This window comes from Dryobates pubescens, chromosome 11, assembly GCF_014839835.1.
Source record: "Dryobates pubescens isolate bDryPub1 chromosome 11, bDryPub1.pri, whole genome shotgun sequence".
Classification (NCBI taxonomy): domain Eukaryota; kingdom Metazoa; phylum Chordata; class Aves; order Piciformes; family Picidae; genus Dryobates; species Dryobates pubescens.
In genome coordinates, this window is record NC_071622.1 from 1,709,826 (window position 1) to 1,723,976 (window position 14,151).

The 14,151-nt window shown below is 49.2% G+C and overlaps 1 protein-coding gene across 1 annotated transcript; it reads left to right on the top strand.

The window, feature by feature from the left end:
- The first annotated feature begins 6,699 nt into the window (after positions 1 to 6,699).
- On the top strand, positions 6,700 to 12,168 carry RGS1 (regulator of G protein signaling 1). Its single transcript, XM_009909103.2, has 5 exons — positions 6,700 to 6,803; positions 7,597 to 7,680; positions 9,010 to 9,071; positions 10,281 to 10,444; positions 11,764 to 12,168. The coding sequence occupies exons 1-5, from the start codon at positions 6,700 to 6,702 to the stop codon at positions 11,947 to 11,949; spliced, it is 600 nt and encodes a 199-aa protein (XP_009907405.1). The 3' UTR covers positions 11,950 to 12,168.
- The last annotated feature ends 1,983 nt before the right edge of the window (positions 12,169 to 14,151 follow it).

The following is a 14,151-nucleotide window of genomic DNA, read 5'->3' on the forward strand; positions in this document are numbered from 1 at the left end:
CAGGAACACTTCACTTGGAGGCTCTACACAGTGATTTCTAGGAGGTCTTTCCAAGTCTCCACTGTCATGGCAAAAAAAAAGCCCACGAGGTCTTCTACAGAAAGCAGGGGAAAACCTTTCAAAGAAAAGTGAAAAATCCCCTCAAAGAATTCTGTAGAGACTCCAGAAGCAGACAGGGCAATGGTGGACACAAGAGGCAGTTTGCAGGCCCTGTTTCTGTGAGCTGTTTTATACAGGAAAGTGAAAGAATGAAGATAGTATTCAGGAAAGCTCTGGGGACACTTGTCCTACAGCCAAGTCTGGGTCCATGCTTGAGCTGAGACACTGAGCTGAGCCTGTTCCTTACTCTTCTTATTCTGCCCACAGGACAAATGCAGCAAGACTTTGTGAAGTGGAAGCTTGCTATTCCAAGTTTAACTTGTGGCATTCCAAGCCACAGGTCGGCAATGGCCCTCTTGTATGCTGAGAAGGGATCCTTGAGGTCCGTTCCAACCCTAACAATTCTATGAGTCTAGCTGGTGCTCTCCAGCCATTAATTAGGAATCAAGGCTAATATTGGAACACCTGAAAGTTCAAACCAAAGAAACATCTCTTAAGACATTTCAATTCTCATTCCCAGAAACACACAGCAACATTCAGGTTGGAACAGAGCCTCAGCATCACCAAGTCCAAGCCAGAGCCCTGCTCTGCAAGGTTCACCCCTAACCCACAGCCCCAAGCACCACAGCCAAACCACCTTCAAACACCTCCAGGCTTGGAGTCCACCACCTCCCTGGGCAGCACATTCCAGTCCCTGACCACTCTTGCCATCACAAAATTCATCCTAATGCCCAATCTCAACCTCCCCAGTGGCAGCTTGAGGCCATTCCCTCTTGTTCCATCACTAATTACCTGTGAGGAGAGACCAGCAGCAGCCTCTCCACAAGGTCCTTGCAGGGAGCTGTAGACAGCAATGAGGTCTCCCTCAGCCTTCTCTTTTCCACACTAACCATCCCCAGCTCCTTCAGTCTCTCCTCATCAGATTTATCTCCAGGCCCTTCCCAGCTTCCTTGCCCTGCTCTGCCCTGGCTCCAGCACCTCCACATCTCTCTTGTCTTGAGATAAGTCCGAGACCAAGAATGAGACCACTAAAACCAGTACCAAGATTTTTTAACCTCAGTGGCTTCAGAATTTCCTCCCAGAAAACATTTGCCTGTAGCAGACATTAGGTCTAGAAGAAAACTCATAATGGACACCATCATTCCATTATGGACTGACTACAGGTAATTAGAGAAAACTTAACTATCCCAAAATATTATCCCTCCAAAAGCACCTCCTCTGCCTTTTGTGAAATGAAGAGTGTTTCCTCTCAGATAGAGACTGGTTTCTATTTCCTTTCAGTGCCTCCTTTGCTTGAGAGATGGATTATCAGTAGTGTATGTTTTCAGGTCAGGTCAAAGACAGCAGCATTTCACAGAAATCACTTGTTTTCAGAGCTGTTGAGTTAGAGATCAGCTACATCGCCAGCAAGTGGATATTCTGGCCAGCTCATGGGCAGGAAGGATCTGGAGGGGCTGGAAGGTGTCCAGAGAAGGGCCACGAGGATGAGCAGAGGGCTGGAGCTGCTCTGCTGTGAGCACAGCCTGAGGGAGTTGGGGTTGTGCAGCCTGGAGAGGAGAAGGCTCCCAGGAGACCTCATTGTGGCCTTGCAGGATCTGCAGGGGGCTCCAAGAAAGCTGGGGAGGGACTTCTGAGGGTGTCAGGGAGGGATAGGACTGGGGGGGATGGAGCAAAACTAGAAATGGGGAGATTGAGATTGGATGTGAGGAAGAAGTTGTTGCCCATGAGGGTGGTGAGAGCCTGGCACAGGCTGCCCAGGGAGGTGGTGGAAGCCTCCTGCCTGCAGGTGTTTGCAGCCAGGCTGGAGGTGGCTGTGAGCAGCCTGCTGCAGTGTGAGGTGTCCCTGCCCATGGCAGGGGAATTGGAGCTGGCTGAGCCTTGAGGTCTCTTCCAATCCTAACAATTCTGTGATTCTATGGCCAGCCCTCCAGCCCAGTACAGAGCTGGCCACCCACCTCCAGAGAAGTGGATGATGAACAGCAGGATCACAGTGGAGATACAACTGGCCACACATGGGAGCTAAGAGCTTGCCTAAGCCCAAATGTAACATTTAGAAACAAAACTGGGCTGAAACTGAGATTGGATGAGGATAAGGCCAGTAGGGACAGACTAAAAAGAAACTTAAAAGCAGAAGTCAGAAAGAGAAGCTTGAAATTTCATACACCAGCCAGGGAGACTTTGAGAGTCCAGGGGACTTTATATCCTCTTTGCTTTAACCTAAACACATCCAGTGTTGTAATCTTGGAAAGTCTCCCACATGTTATGCATTTATTTGTTCTCTTTTGCACTCCACCAAGTGGTGACCACAAAGAATGGAAAAACAAAGCATGGAAATGGCATCATAGAATGGTCAGGGTGGAAGGCACCTCAGGGATCAGCCAGTTCCAACCCCCCTGCCACGGCCAGGGACACCTCACACTACAGCAGGCTGCCCAGAGCCATAGATCCAATACCAGCAAGCTCTGGCAAGTGTCTTCTGTCCACATCATGAAGTTAGCTGCAATTAGTCCTAAGAAGCCTGCAAGAGACCTGGAAAACTGCAAAACCAGCTGGTGAGAGCCAGCTGTGCTACTCTTGCTGCAAAAGTGCTCCTCTGTCCTTCTGCTGGACAGACTCCAAGGAGGTGACACCAGCCCCAGGACAAAGAAGGATCTGGGTACAATGATGAGGTCTTTCTAAAAAGCCCTAAAATGGTAATGATCAAAATACACTTTTTGTCTCAATTTCTGGGAGCAATAATAGAAGAGAAGGAGACTGATTCTGAAACAAGAAAGCATTTCAAGCAGCAGATGGCCATCATGCTTTGCATGAAGTGTCACAGAGTTAGCTAAAGATGCTGGGAGAGGACAAAGACAGGGCTGTCATCAACTGCCTCAGGATGGAAGTGGCAGGAAAAAAAACAGCAAATTAGGAGGACAGAGGAAAAGTGAAAAGCTTTCCTCTGGGTCCTTGCAGCTCCTTGCTTGACCCCTTTCTCTCAGCAAGGTGGAGCAGGGCCTTTCACAGGCTTTTCCATCTCTGCTGGCTTTAGCTCTTCACATCCAGCCCTCCTTAAGAAGAAAGAATTCTCAGCCCCTCCATGCAATGGGTTCATAGAATCAACCAGGCTGGAAAAGACCTCAGAGATCATCAACTCCAACCTATGACCTAATACCTAACACCTCCTGACAACTAAACCAAGTGCCACATCCAAGCCTTTCTTGAACACCTCCGGGCATGGGGACTGCAGCACCTTCCTGGGCAGCACATCCCAGTGGCCAATCTCTCTTGCTGGGAAGAATTTCTTCCTCACTTCCAGCCTAAACCTCCCCTGGCACAGCTTGAGACTGTGTCCTCTTGTTCTGCTGCTGCTTGCCTGGGAGAAGAGACCAACCTCCACCTGGCTCCCTTCAGGGAGCTGGAGAGAGCAAGAAGGTCTCCCCTGAGCCTCCTCTTCTGCAGGCTGAGCAACCCCAGCTCCCTCAGCCTCTCCTCACAGGGCTGTGCTCCAGACCCCTCCCCAGCCCCATTGCCCTTCTCTGGACACCTTCAAGTATCTCAATGTCCTTCTTAAACTGAGGAGCCCAGAACTGGACACAGGACTCGAGGTGCGGCCTAAGCAGTGCTGAGTACAGAGGCAGAATGACTTCTCTGCTCCTGCTGGGGAGCAGGGAATGGATACAACATCTGCTGTTTGGCAGTGGCCTTACCTTAACAAGAATATTGTTCTATGTTGGCACCAATATGTAGTTCAAGAAGGTGATGTGCCAAGGCTATGCATGTCACAGTCTCCTCCTGGAGGAAGCTCTGAAGCAACACCTGTGATGTGCGTTGATCTGTTTACCTCTGAGGTTTGTTAAAGATAACGACTTCATTTTCACAGCGTCACAGAACATTGAAGGTTGGAAGGGATCTCCAGGGATCACCCAGTCAACCCCCCCTGCCCAGGGTAGTCTGCACAGGAACACATCCAGGTGAGTTTTGAAAGTCTCCCCAGAAGGAGACTCCACAACCCCCCTGGGCAGCCTGCTCCAGGGCTCTGTCACCCTCACGGCAAAAGGTTTCTCCTCATGGTGAGCTGAAACCTTCTCTGTTCCAGTTTGTATCCATCTTCAATGCAGAACTGCCGTTCCTTCTCAGGTCAGCAGTCCACAGTCCTGCACTGATACCAGGCACAAAGTCTCCTGTTCCTTAGGGCATTAGCTGTACCTAGTCCCTCCTAAACTCACAAACCCTAAGTGGTGGCTTGCTTACACCCGTTTGCAATTGCAGGTACAAGAAATTGCCCCCCTCCCATTGTACAGAGACACATGGTGTGGAAGAGGGATTTTCCCTTGCTAGGTCTCATCTAATTCCTTTCAGTCCTCTTGTTGCAGCCTTCTGAGAGGGATTTTGATGTAGTATCTCTAACTCCCCCAGTAATTCACAGAGGATAGCTACAAACAAGGAGACACCGAGGGGGCTGGAAGAGCATGCTGGATATGAAAATCAACATGATGCTGATAACATCTCTTCCTTCCTTGCTAGCCTTGTTCAGGGGGGGTTAAGGGCGGTGAGCAAACAGCTCTGCCTACAAAGGTCAGTGTCCACCTGATAGCGTGGTGATAAGCTTTACCCTGCAGCACAGCCTATGAGACACATTTATGTCACTGCTATTATTCAGAAGATCAGGAGCCTCCTGTGGTTAAAACCACCCTGCTGCAGACTGTGTTCCTGCATGCACCTCTGTCTGCAGGCAGCTTTCAGTCTCCCCGAGTCCTGTGTGTCACAGTCCAGCACAACACTGCAGCTGTGAGAGCGAGTCCTCAATTACTACGACGGAGTGCAGCAATTCACGAGCTATTTATAAAACAAACAGTAACAAACCAACCCCTTTGAAGCACACCAGAGAGAGAAACAAGCCAACAAACGAGGAGAAATTAACCAAACAAAGCCTTTGAAACTTGCCAGAGGAAAAACCAAACCAACAAACAGGGAGAAATTAACAAAACCTTTGAAACTTGCCAGAGAAAACCCAAACCAACAAAGAGGGAGAAGCTGGGATGCCCAGAGACAAGATTAAGTGCTTAAAGCTCCGAGTCATCAACCCAGGCAGGCAAAGAGAGGGTAATAATTCATTCTTCATCTTCTTTATGGCAGTGGAACTCAAGCACGTACGAAGAGCATGCACCTCCCTCACACCCGTGGCAATGCTTACATTGCCTTCACAAACAGCATTTCTTTCCTTCAGTCAATCTTTACACCTGGCAAACCACATCAGATTGTGGAGGCATTCCTGAAGCAGGGCAATGGGCTTCCAAATAACCTGGCCTGGAAAAACCAAACCCAAGTGAAGAAGTTCTTGCTGCTGCAAAGCCATTCCCTGTGAAAAATCACTTCTAAATACTTCCACAGCAGGTGTCTAAACAAATGAGCAGCCTCTGTCTAACAGGATTCTAGTTTGAAGGGTGACTGCTCCCTTGCAAATAGTTTGTTGCATGTGGAACCTTAATACTGACTGTACCTGAGAGTACTTTTTGCCCAACATGCAACTGAGCCAAGCTAGCAGATTGTAAAGCAAGAACTTTAAAAACACAGGCACCCAACAGGTGATTCCATCAAGATAAAACTGCACTACTTGCAGCACCTTTGATCAAACCCAGAAGTACTTTGGATTCAAAAGTAGCAGTCAGAAAGGGACAGGAATTCAAAGCTCAAAAATGCAAGAGGGCCAATGGCATCCTGGCCTGCAGCAGGAGCAGTGTGGTCAGCAGGAGCAGGGAGGTCATTCTGCCCTGTGCTCAGCACTGCTCAGGCCACACCTGGAGTCCTGTGTCCAGTTCTGGGCTCCTCAGGTTAGGAAAGACATTGAGATAATTGAATGTGTCCAGAGAAGGGCAAGAAAGCTGGGGAGGGGTCTGGAGCACAGCCCTGGGAGGAGAGGCTGAGGGAGCTGGGGTTGCTTAGCCTGCAGAAGAGGAGGCTCAGGGGAGACCTCCTTGCTCTCCCCAACTCCCTGAAGGGAGGCTGGAGCCAGGTGGAGGTTGGTCTCTTCTCCCAGGCAAGCAGCAGCAGAACAAGAGGACACAGTCTCAAGCTGTGCCAGGGGAGGTTTAGGCTGGAGGTGAGGAGAAAGTTCTTCACCGAAAGACTAATTGGCCCTTGGAATGCCCAGGGAGGTGGTGGAGTCCCCATCCCTGTTTGTGTTCAGAAAGGGATTGGATGTGGCACTTGGTTGTTGTCAGGAGGTGTTGGGTGACAGGTTGGACTTGACGATCTCTGAGGTCTTTTCCAACCTTATTGATTCTATGATTCAGTTTCAGGTTCTGGAGGGGATTTATTTGTTTGGTAACCCAGAGGCACACACACGAACCAGCCCCGAAGTAATTCGGAGGCATCCGGTTTAACTTCGACCACGAGACGCCGCTGTCTGTTTTGTTTCTCAAAGGACTCACGTCACTGTGCGCTGAAAAAAGGGAACTTCCACAGTCTGTGGTGAGGATACATGATAAACAGATCTGTTCACACCAGCTAGCAGGGCTGCCTGCGTCAATAAAAGGAGGCAGCAGGCGGGGAGCTGACATTTGGTGCTCGGAGGATTACCGTCGCGGGGTCGCTTCGCGCCGCGCGGAGTGAAGCACAATGCCAGGGTTCTTCTTTTCACACAGCAGCATGACTGAACTGAGTGGAAGAGAGGACTGCAAGCTTGCAGAAGGCAAAATCCACAAGAAGAAGCAAAAGGCATTGTAAGTAGCTGCAGCTTAGTGTAAATTCTAACGTGTTGTAAGTGAAAACAGCACCGGGGGCTCGGAGACTAGAACTCGCACCCTGCGTTTGGCTAAATGACTGCAAAGCCTCCTCAGAGACCAGGACTGGAGCACATTTAAAAGTGGTTTGAGCTGATGTGTACCAAGGAATTGATTCCCTGAAGTAATCAGGAGGAGGGTTTGGATACAATTAGTCTTTTAAAAACAAAACACCCCGAAAGATTGCTTAGCTATGTACTGCCCAGACTCCAGTGGTAGGACACAGCTGCCTGCCACTGCTTGGAAGTTTTTAGGCATGCCCTGGGAGGAGAGGCTGAGGGAGCTGGGGTTGCTTAGCCTGCAGAAGAGGAGGCTCAGGGGAGACCTTCTTGCTCTCTCCAACTCCCTGAAGGGAGGTTGTAGCCAGCTGGGGGTTGGTCTCTCCTCCCAGGCAAGCAGCACCAGAACAAGAGGACACAGTCCCAAGCTGTGCCAGGGGAGGTTTAGATTGGGTGTCAGGAAGAAATTCTTCCCAGCAAGAGAGATTGGCCACTGGGATGTGCTGCCCAGGGAGGTGGTGGAGTCCCCATCCCTGGAGGTGTTCAAGAAAGGCTTGGATGTGGCACTTGGAGCCATGGTTTAGTTGTCAGGAGGTGTTGGGTATTAGGCAACAGGTTGGACTGGATGCTCTCTGAGGTCTTTTCCAGGCTGGTTGGTTCTGTGATTCCATGATTTAATCAGAATTGAAATGCAGTTTGTGTGGATTACAGAACTGCCTCTTCATTGCTTTCAGTGGGGCAGACCTCAAGAATTACCTCAAGTGCATGGTGCCGCACCTCGAATCCGGGCTCAAGACGTCGAGCCCCAGGAACGTCGTGTAAGTACCGAGGGACATGAAAGGACGACAGAGCAACCTGCTTTACAGATTCCCAAACTACTTCTGGAACAAGAAATTCTCTAATGATGCCTAGAAATACCTCTGAATAACCTGATCTAGTGTGAGGAGTCCCTGCCCACGGCAGGCCAGTTGGAACTGGACGATCCTCAAGGGCCCTTCCAACCCTGACAACTCTAAAGTACAGAAGAGCTGAACATTGGGGAGCAGAAACTGTTCACAGAGCCAAGGATTTTTGCCTCCCTTTCCCCCCATTTTTTCTCCTTTCCCCCCTTTCTCCCCATTTTTTTCTCCTTTCCCCCCTTTCTTTCCTTCCCCCCCTTTCCCCCCCATTTTTTCTCCTTTCCCCCCTTTCTTTCCTTTTTTCCCCCCTCCCTTTCCCCCCATTTTTTCTCCTTCCCCCCCCCTTTCTTTCCTTTCCCCCCCCTCCCTTTCCCCCCATTTTTTCTCCTTCCCCCCCCTTTCTTTCCTTTTTCTCCCCTCCCTTTCCCCCCATTTTTTCTCCTTTCCCCCCTTTCTTTCCTTCCCCCCTTTCCCCCATTTTTTGTTTCTCCTTTCCCCCCTTTCTTTCTTTTTTTTCCACTTCCTCCCCATTTTTTATCTCTCCTTTCCCCCCCTTGCTTTCCCTTCCCCCCTCTTTGATCCTCCCCTTCCCCCCCCCCCCTATTTTTCTCCTTTTTTTTGTTGTCTTTTTGTTCTTACCTTTTATTTTCTCTTTTTTTCCCCCCTCCTTTCCTTCCTCCTTTTTTCCCCCCCTCAGAGGGTCATTGTATCCATTCCCTAAAAACTTCCAAGAAATGCTGCTTCACACTCCAGTGAAGAGCAGAGGATATTACTATTCCTCTTCCAGGAGGATGGAAATGGAAGCACAGCTACAAAATCCCTTGGTGGTGGTGATAGCAAAAGTTCCTCTTTCTGGGAACAGAATCCAGCAGACCATCACAGCTCCTTGTTTCTCCATCTCTCTGATCAGTTTTCTCCATCTGGGCTTGCCCCCAGGCTCTCAGATTGAGAGAAATCCCTAAGTTTAATACATACCTGGGACATCCTCCTCATTGTAACTGATTGCCCATTGGAAGGGGCTGCCTGGGGAGGTGGTGGGGTCGCTGTCATTGAAGGTGTTCAGGAGGAGACTTGATGGGGTGCTTGGTGCCATGGGTTAGTTGTTTAGGTGGGTTGGACACAATGATCTTGAAGGTCTCTTCCAACCTGGTTTATTCTATGTATTCTATACCATCTGTCTCCTTTAACCATGCAAACAACCCCACCTGCTTCCTTGCATAAAGGCTTTTCTTTTCCTTGCTGTCTTAGGCTTTCTGCAGAAGAAGTGATGCAGTGGTCCCAGTCTTTGGAAAAGCTCCTGGCCAGCCAAAGTAAGTTTTTTTCACTTCAGTCTGACTCCCTTCTTACTCTGAGGACAGAATTTTGTCTAATTCTACCAAACAGGCAAAGCTGTAGCATTCTGCAAACACTGCCAGAGAATGGCCAGCTGAATTGTATTATTTGTGGTGACAGGGTGGACTTGATGATCTTTGAGGTCTCTTCCAGCCTTGGTGATTCTGTGATTTACAGCTGCAGTGTAACAATGCTGCTGGCACAGCTTTGCCTCCCAGATTGTTTGGGGCTTTTTTTTTTTTACTCCCTTCCATTTATTGCTTACAACATAGCAAACAACCCCAAATAGCTCAGCTCATTGCTCTTTCATCAATACTTTCTCCTTGTATAAGACACAGAACCACAGAATTGTTAGGGTTGGAAGGGACCTCAAGGCTCAGCCAATTCCAACCCCCTGCCATGGCCAGGGACACCTCACACCGCAGCAGGTTGCTCACAGCCACCTGCAGCCTGGCTGCAAACACCTCCAGGCAGGAGGCTGCCACCACCTCCCTGGGCAGCCTGTGCCAGGCTCTCACCACCCTCATGGGCAACAACTCCTTCACTACCAGTTTAATTTGGAATTTACTCTTTATTCATGCCCTAAAACCAATCCATTCAGGGAAGGTTATAATTCAGTGATGTCTTTTAGTACCCAAGACCTAAGACCACTGAACACAATGAGGAAGACTCCCACAGAATCACAGAATCAAGCAGGTTGGAAAAGACCTCAGAGATCATCAAGTCCAACCTATTACCTAACACCTCCTGACAACTAAACCATGGCTCCAAGTGCCACATCCAAGCCTTTTTTGAACACCTCCAGGGACAGGGACTCCATCACCTCCCTGGGCAGCACATTCCAATGGCCAATTACTCTATGGTCAGGCTTGGAAGGGATCTTAAAGGTCTTCTAGTTTTAACCTCTCTGCCATGGGCAGGGACACCTCCCACCAGCCCAGGTTGCTCAAAGCCTCATCCAACCTGACCTTCCACACCTCCAGGGAGGAGGCATCTACAACCTCCCCAGGCAACCTGTAATACATCACCCCTAATACATTTGAGTATGTTGAAGGGAAGAACAGTGTATTTTGGCAGGATGATGTAACAGAGAGTTGAACAGCAGTGAAGCTCCTGCTCTTTGTTTTGTTCTCCCTGGTCAAAGAAGTGCCATGGTATAAAGGGCAATGGCTTTGTGTTGGCTTCAGGTGGTCAAGGTGTCTTCCGGGAGTTCCTCAAGTCAGAATTCAGTGAGGAGAACATCGAGTTCTGGCTGGCTTGTGAGGACTACAAGAAAACCAAGGCTGACCACTTGCATGGCAAAGCAGAGAGGATTTATGAGGAGTTTGTCCAGTCAGATGCTGTTAAGCAGGTATGTATGAGTTTCATCTGTGTGGTGTTACAGGACAAGGACTCTGGAAAATGAAAAGGTAGAAGTGTAGCTTTGCTGAGATCACAGAATGGTCCAGGCTGGAAGGGACCTCCAGAACTCATCCAGTCCATACCCCCAGCCCCAGTCAGCAGGGACATCCCCAACTAGATCAGGCTGCCCAGGGCTTCATCCAGCCTCACCTTGAGTATCTCCAGGGAGGAAGCCTCAACCACCTTCCTGGGCAACCTGTGCCAGTGTTTCACTACCCTCAGAGTCAAGAACTTGCTCCTAACATCCAATCTCAATCTGCCCTTCTCTAGCTTGAAGCCATTGTCCCTGGTCCTGTCCCTGCAGGCCTTTGCAAACAGTCTCTCTGCATCCTTCTTGTAGCCCCCTTCAGGTCCTGGCAAGCTGCTATTAGGTCTCCCCAGAGCCTTCTCTTCTCATATGCTCATCTGTTCATAGAATTAATGAGGTTGGAAAAGACCTCAGAGATCCTCAAGTCCAAGCTGTCACCCAACACCTCCTGACTAACTAAACCATGGCTCCAAGTGCCACATCCAATCCCCTTTTGAACACCTCCAGGGATGGGGACTCTACCACCTCCCTGGGCAGCACATCCCAATGGCCAATCTCTCTTGCTGGGAAGAACTTTCTCCTCACCTCCAGCCTCATCTGTTCACTCAGCCACAAGGGCCAAAGGCTCAGGTGCATATGTTTGAGTGCCTTTGCGTCACTGATGTCTCCAGCTGTGAGGTTATCAGATGCTGCAAGCGGAGTCACACCACAGAGGCCACTTAGGAGCACCACCAGCAGAAGTTCAGCAGAGGCACCAGCAGCTTAGCAGGTGACACTGCTCTCTGAGTCAGCCCAGTCTGAATTGCTGCTGGCATCTGGAGTCAGACACTTAGAACTTTGCTAGCAGGACAGGCCTGGAGCATTCATTGTCTTTTAAGACATGTGCACATCCTGAAGCATTAGAGGTTGTGCAGGTTGACCACACTTCCACCTGGAGACTCTCATCCTCGCTCAGATTTCTGCTGTAGTTCTAACTGGAGGCTGAGGTGGATGTTGCTCTCTTGCTGCCTTGTTGGCCTGGATTATTTCTGACTCCACAATAAACTGCATTTCTAGAGAGAGTCCCAGTTTTTCCTGCATGAGTGGGATATAAGCCACAAAACTCCTCATTGTGCAGGCCTAATACTGAACTCTCACACTGGTTTCTAAGGCTGTGGATTTGTTTATAGACAAACCAAAGTGATAGAGATACAGAGAGGATGTTTTTAAGGTGTCAATAACGTTTGGTTTTCACTTTCCAGATCAATATTGACTACCAGATGAGGGAAGCAACAGCCAGAAGGGCTCAGGAGGCAACTCACACAAGTTTTGATGAAGCCCAGAAAACTGTGTACATCCTCATGGAAAGAGATTCCTATCCCAGGTTTCTGAAATCCAAAGCCTACCTCAACCTTTTGAACCAGCTGCAAACCAACACCTCGAAATGAAGTGCCTGAGGCAGTGAAGAGCTGAGCAGACTCTGTCAAATGTCCTGCAGAGAGATCCTGCAGCACGGTTGGATCTCAGCAAGGAGAACCCCTGCCTTGAGAAGAGGGGTGGCAAGGGAGGTGCAAATGGCTCCACAGCCAGGAGGATGCAGGATAAAGGCTGGCAAGGCTGTTCCAAGTGTGGGAGCAGCACAAGGAGAAGGCTGCTCCCATGCACTGTGCAGTCCAGACAGGATACTATTTATTGTTTGAACTGCACTGCAAAGATTGAACCAAATCCTAGATTCCCAAAGAACTGCTGACTATTAGCAAGTGCAAGGCCAGCAGGCTGAGGAAAAGATGACCAAGCTCAGAACAAAGACAGAGATGACTGACAACTTTGTGCATGGCAACAAAATGCCCAGACAAGACTGAAACTGCTTTCTGTTTAACCTGTGAAGTGTTAATGAGTGCAGCTTCAGGATGCAACTGCGCCCTGCAGACAGGCTGTAACTCCATGCCTTGGAACTGGTGCATTTTAGATGATGTAGGCATCATATAAGCTGTACTTTCACTGAGTCCAGTTTTAATAAGCATACATGTAGCATCTCCTCTGTTTAATTTATTGCAGAACAAGAAGCAGCTCTTCAAATCTACATGAAAATAAAGTTTTGTAGTATTTTTACATCTTATTTGGCAGGGAGCCTCCCATTGCAGTTACTGAACCAGTGAAACACCTGCTTCCCCTCTGCTCCATTAGGACACTACTTCCCAGCTCCTTTATCCAAATCTTCAGCTTCCTCCCCACACCTCTTCTCTTTCTTTGCCCATCAGACCCAGTCACAACCATGGTTATGTGGAGTAGGTGATCCTGACCTACACTGAGCCATCATCCCAAGGACCAGGGAGGTCATGCTGCCCTGTACTCAGCACTGCTTAGGCCACACCTGGAGTCCTGTGTCCAGTTCTGGGGCCCTCAGTTTAAGAAGGACATTGAGAGACTTGACCATGTCCAGAGAAGGGCAACAAGGCTGGGGAGGGGTCTGGAGCACAGCCCTGGGAGGAGAGGCTGAGGGAGCTGGGGTTGCTTAGCCTGCAGAAGAGGAGGCTCAGGGGAGACCTTCTTGCTCTCTACAACAGCAATAACAAGAGGACACAGTCTCAAGGTGCACCAGGGGAACTTTAGGCTGAGAGGTGAGGAGAAAGTTCTTCCCAGCAAGAGAGATTGGCCATTGGGATGTGCTGCCTAGGGAAGTGGTGGAGTCCCCATCCCTGGAGGTGTTCAGAAAAGGCTTGGATGTGGCACTTGGAGCCATGGTTTAGTTGTCAGGAGCTGTTAGGTATCAGGTAATAGGTTGGACTTGATGATCTCTGAGGTCTTTTCCAACCTGGTTGATTCTGTGATTCCATAATACATTTACACATCACTTCTCATCAGAGTAGATTTAATACCACATTTGCAGTGAAATTAAGTTACCTTTGATACTAGTGTTGGTGGTGTAAGTTAGAGTCTGGATCATGCCAAGATTAGGTTGAGTAGTACTAAAGTCATAGAATAGAATAGAACAGTCCAGGCTGGAAGGGACCTGCAAAGCTCATCCAGTCTGACCTCCCAGCCATCAGCAGGGACATCCCCAACTAGATCAGGCTGCCCAGGGCCTCATTGAGTCTCACCTTGAATACCTCCAGGGAAGGAACCTCAGCCACCTCCCTGGGCAACCTGTGCCAGTGTTCCACCAGCCTCATAGTAAAGAACTTGTTCCTAACATCCATTCTAGATGTGCTCTGCTCTAGTTTGAAGGCATTGCCCCTGGTCCTGTCACTGCAGGCTTTTGCAAGCACTCTCTCTGCATCCTTCTTGTGATCTGCTGTGCTCAACATATCAGTTTCAGAAGAGACTGAACTGTGGGGTCAGTGACTTAATGTTTTCTATATTTGAGACTTGACTCATGTGCTGTTCGCTGGGGAAGTGTGAAAAATAGGAAGGAAATTGAGACCTGCTTCTATTTTTTGGTGCATTTTCTTTCTGAGGTCATAGAATTACAGAATCAAGCAGGTTGGAAAAGACCTCAGAGATCATCAAGTCCAACCTATGGCCTGATACCCAACACCTCCTGACAACTAAACCATGGCTCCAAGTGCCACATCCAAGCCTTTCTTGAACACCTCCAGGGATGGGGACTCCACCACCTCCCTGGGCAGCACATCCCAATGGCAAATTGC

What these genes read in the sequence shown, in the direction of transcription:
- RGS1 (XM_009909103.2), top strand. Translation starts at nt 6,700, where the DNA reads ATGCCAGGGTTCTTCTTTTCACACAGCAGCATGACTGAACTGAGTGGA. An exon ending in AAGAAGAAGCAAAAGGCATT is followed by an intron (nt 6,804 to 7,596) that starts GTAAGTAGCTGC and finishes CATTGCTTTCAG; the next exon opens with TGGGGCAGACCTCAAGAATT. An exon ending in TCGAGCCCCAGGAACGTCGT is followed by an intron (nt 7,681 to 9,009) that starts GTAAGTACCGAG and finishes TTGCTGTCTTAG; the next exon opens with GCTTTCTGCAGAAGAAGTGA.